Consider the following 3,661-nt stretch of genomic DNA (forward strand, 5'->3'; position numbering starts at 1 on the left):
GTCTGAAATAATCGATGTAATGTAATAATTTATATGAAAAATCTAAAGTAAAATTGGGGCCAGAGTTTCCGTGTCAATTAAACAGAGCGTTAAGTGAACTGGTTTGCAGCTATCCGGTTTGAACTGTTGCGTAATATCTGCCCACCGAACTTAACTTGTTTTAAACTGAACCTCCGGAGGTTTTCCGTGTATATAGGTATACGAACGATATCAATCCAATTGCGTCAGCGTGCTTCATTGTAAAATATCATATCCTGCTGAGGCATCATCAATTTACATTAAATTACAAAACCATTATGTTTTCCAACAGTATTAACACAGACGTAATCATGTAATGTAATGCAATGTAATGTAATTCAAGTAATTCAATGTTATGAAATGTAAAGCAATGTCATGTAATGAGATGTAGTGTAGTCCAATGTAATGCAATGCAATGTGGCATAATAGGGCTGTTCAGGATGTTGTGGAAATGGTCTTGGATATGCAATTGGTATTGCATTTGCAAATTTTTTGCTGGCTGCCATGGCAGCAGTGTGCATTTTATTGTTGTGAATTTATAAATGCAACGAATATGCAAATCCAAGAGCATATGCACAAGATCCCTAACAGCCCTAATGTAATGTATTGTAAGATAATGTAATGCAATTCAACGTAATGAAATGTGATGTAATTTAATGGAAAATTTGAATCTCGAAGCTCCGAATATCAAATATACCCATCCCGTAATGTAACGTAATTTAATATAATGTATTGTAATGTAATGTAATCCAATGTAATGTAATGCAGTATAATTTAATGTATTTTAATATAATTTAATGTAATGTAATGCAACGTCATTTAATACAATGCAATGCAATGTAACGTAATGCCATGTAATGTAGTGTAATGTAATGTAATTCAATGTTTTTTTACTGTTTTGTAATATTAAGTTAAATTAAGTTAGTAGAGCTAAATTAGGTTAAGACGCCAAGAGGTTAGAGGCCTATGAAGCAATAAATTAAGGTATATTTTTAAGTCAGTGGCTATAACGGTTATATATAAAAATTATAATTTAAGCGTTATTTTATAATTTTTATTTTTTAGATCAAGAATAATCGTTATTTTTTGTATTTTTACTTTATCATAATTTATTTGTTTTTATTTTTTCGATAATTTTATAACTGTTATTTTTGGATAAAATTTTTTAGACAATAACTGATTTAAGTCGGTCCATAAAACGCAACCTCCATCGAAAAAAATTAAAAAACATATTTGACGATGTTTTGCAATGATCTAAAAATAAATATTCTGATATTTAACGGTTATTTTCGGTTCCTGATTTAAATTAATATGCCAGTTAATTTCTATTAATTTTCTAAGCAGTATTATAATCGTATGTACACTTACGATCAAAAAAAACAGTAGCCCAACATTTTGACTGGTTTTGACTATTTTAATTTGTTATTAAAATATAGCTTATAATATAACTAAAACTAAGAATTAAAAGATTCAAAAAATTTTTGCAAAAATTTCAAACACAATTTGGTCGCGCCTTTTTTTCTATACAAAAAATGTTATTTAATTTTTTAAATAAACAATAAAACCTTAAAGGTATAAGCAGGGGTGTTTTTTCCTAACATTATCGATAATACAAAATGACGTTTTGCTATGAGTGGTTTAAAAATCAAACCAAAATGTTTTCATTCTAGTTTCTGGGTTTAATATATAGAAAATTTTGTTTAAAATCTAAACCGAAATAGAAAATGTTTGCCTCAATATGCTTTATTTTATATGTCTCTCAGAGAGAGACAGAGCAAATCTTATGAACTGCCGGCATCAACAGAGCGATATCATCCACACAAAATACTTATGTTCTAAAATATGTACTCGTATTTATATATCGAAGAAAATGCACAACTTCGAAATTGCACCTTATTATATTGAAATTAAATTGGCTATAAAAAGGCAAACCCAAAACTTTTCTGAAAAATCTGATTAAAAAATTTTAAGTTATGATAGCAAATTTGTGAAACTGGTTGAATTTTCGCGAATTTCGCATTTATTGACAAATTTTACATGGCAAAATTACTTGATTGGTTTATGAATTACGAATGAGCCGTAAACTGCAATAATGTGAAAATGCTTTATAAAATACTTTTTCAGTTCAAAATTTTCAAATCGCTCAAATTAAAACCCCGAAAATTAAATCATGTTTTAAAAAATCATGTTACTTTTATATTTGTGTAGTCAATTTAAACTTATTTGAAATGTGGACCCAAGTCGCCTTCCCCCTCTCCTTCCCCCTCTCCCCCTCAACGAAAAGTCTTTATCCGCCACTGCCTCCAAATGTGTGTTCAGGCATCTCCATTTGTGCAACAACATCAAGACGCAAACCGCAACCTGGCGGAGAAGTTCGGTTAAACAAGTAGAAAAATGTGTAAGCGCCAAATATTTATTTTCTTTTTACATACATACATATGTAAATATTAATACTAATTTTACTCCTTGTACATAGATAGTATAGGCAAAAAAGCATACCATATAATTTCCATTATCGACTAATTTATGTCAAAGAGCCTTAACTAAACAATTTATTTTTTTCTTCTCTACAGATCGGTGACAATACATTTCCAAATCTAATGGCTCTACTTACGTCGTACAATCCATCCACTGCTTATGATAAATGTAAACCAAAATCTGTAGGTGGTCTGAATAAACCAGTTTGCAATCTAATTTGGAATAATTTTAAAGAGTACGGCTACAAAACAGCTTATGCAGAAGACGAACGCTCGTTGAGTACGTTTAATTATCTAAAGAAAGGTTTTGTGCAACCGCCAACGGATTATTATTTACGGCCCATGTTCATGGCCATTTCAAAAAATATGGTCGTAAAAAAGCGATCAGGCCTGTCATATTGTATCGGTCGCAAGCATTCTGGCGAATACGTTTTTGATTACGCATTGCAATTTGCGAATGCTCTACCTGCAGATCCGCTCTTCGGACTATTCTGGACAAATTCATTCAGTCACAACTCTTTCGATACGACAGCCACAATGGATGTGAAGATTTTAGAATATCTTAAGGAAATGAAGAGCGCTGGCATACTGGAGCGTTCAATTGTGTTCTTTTTTGGTGATCATGGAAGCCGTTGGGGTCCATTGCTTGGATTAAAATCCGGATTCTTAGAAGAACGTTTGCCGATGATGTTTCTATCACTGCCAACGTGGTACCGAAACGAACATCCCGAGTTCGTAGAAGCTTTGCAAATAAATCAAAATCGTTTAACTACGCCCTATGATATCTATGCGACAATGAAGCATATACTTGAAGAGACAAATCGGGAAAAAGACTTTCCATACCTCAATGGCACAGTGAGGGGGCTAAGTATTTTTCGAGAAATACCCGAGAATCGTACTTGTGAAGAGGCCGGTATCACTGAGCACTGGTGCACTTGTGTGGCATATGAAACTGTACGTACCAGCGATGCTACGGCAAAAATTGTAACAAAATTGGTTATACAGGAAATTAACCAATACCTTGAGGATAAAAACATTAGTAGCAAATGCAGTCCACTAACTTTGAAGAGCTTGAAGAAGGTTGACAAGAAATTATTTGATTTACCAAATCGGTCTACATATAGATTAGATTTCACAGCAAAACCGAAAGATCCACAATTTCAAGC

The 3,661-nt window shown here is 32.3% G+C and overlaps 1 protein-coding gene across 1 annotated transcript; it reads left to right on the plus strand.

Annotated features, from left to right (window-relative positions):
* Positions 1-2,594: 2,594 nt before the first annotated feature.
* Positions 2,595-3,661, plus strand: LOC118756155 (the record flags this gene model as incomplete). The annotated part of the gene is given in 1 exon segment (XM_036490938.1): positions 2,595-3,661. A coding segment is annotated over 1 exon segment (1,067 nt), but the record flags the coding sequence as incomplete, so codon positions are not given.

Source organism: Rhagoletis pomonella, unplaced genomic scaffold (genome assembly GCF_013731165.1).
Source record: "Rhagoletis pomonella isolate Grant_MI unplaced genomic scaffold, Rhpom_1.0 Rhpom_scaffold_09015, whole genome shotgun sequence".
NCBI classification, from domain to species: domain Eukaryota; kingdom Metazoa; phylum Arthropoda; class Insecta; order Diptera; family Tephritidae; genus Rhagoletis; species Rhagoletis pomonella.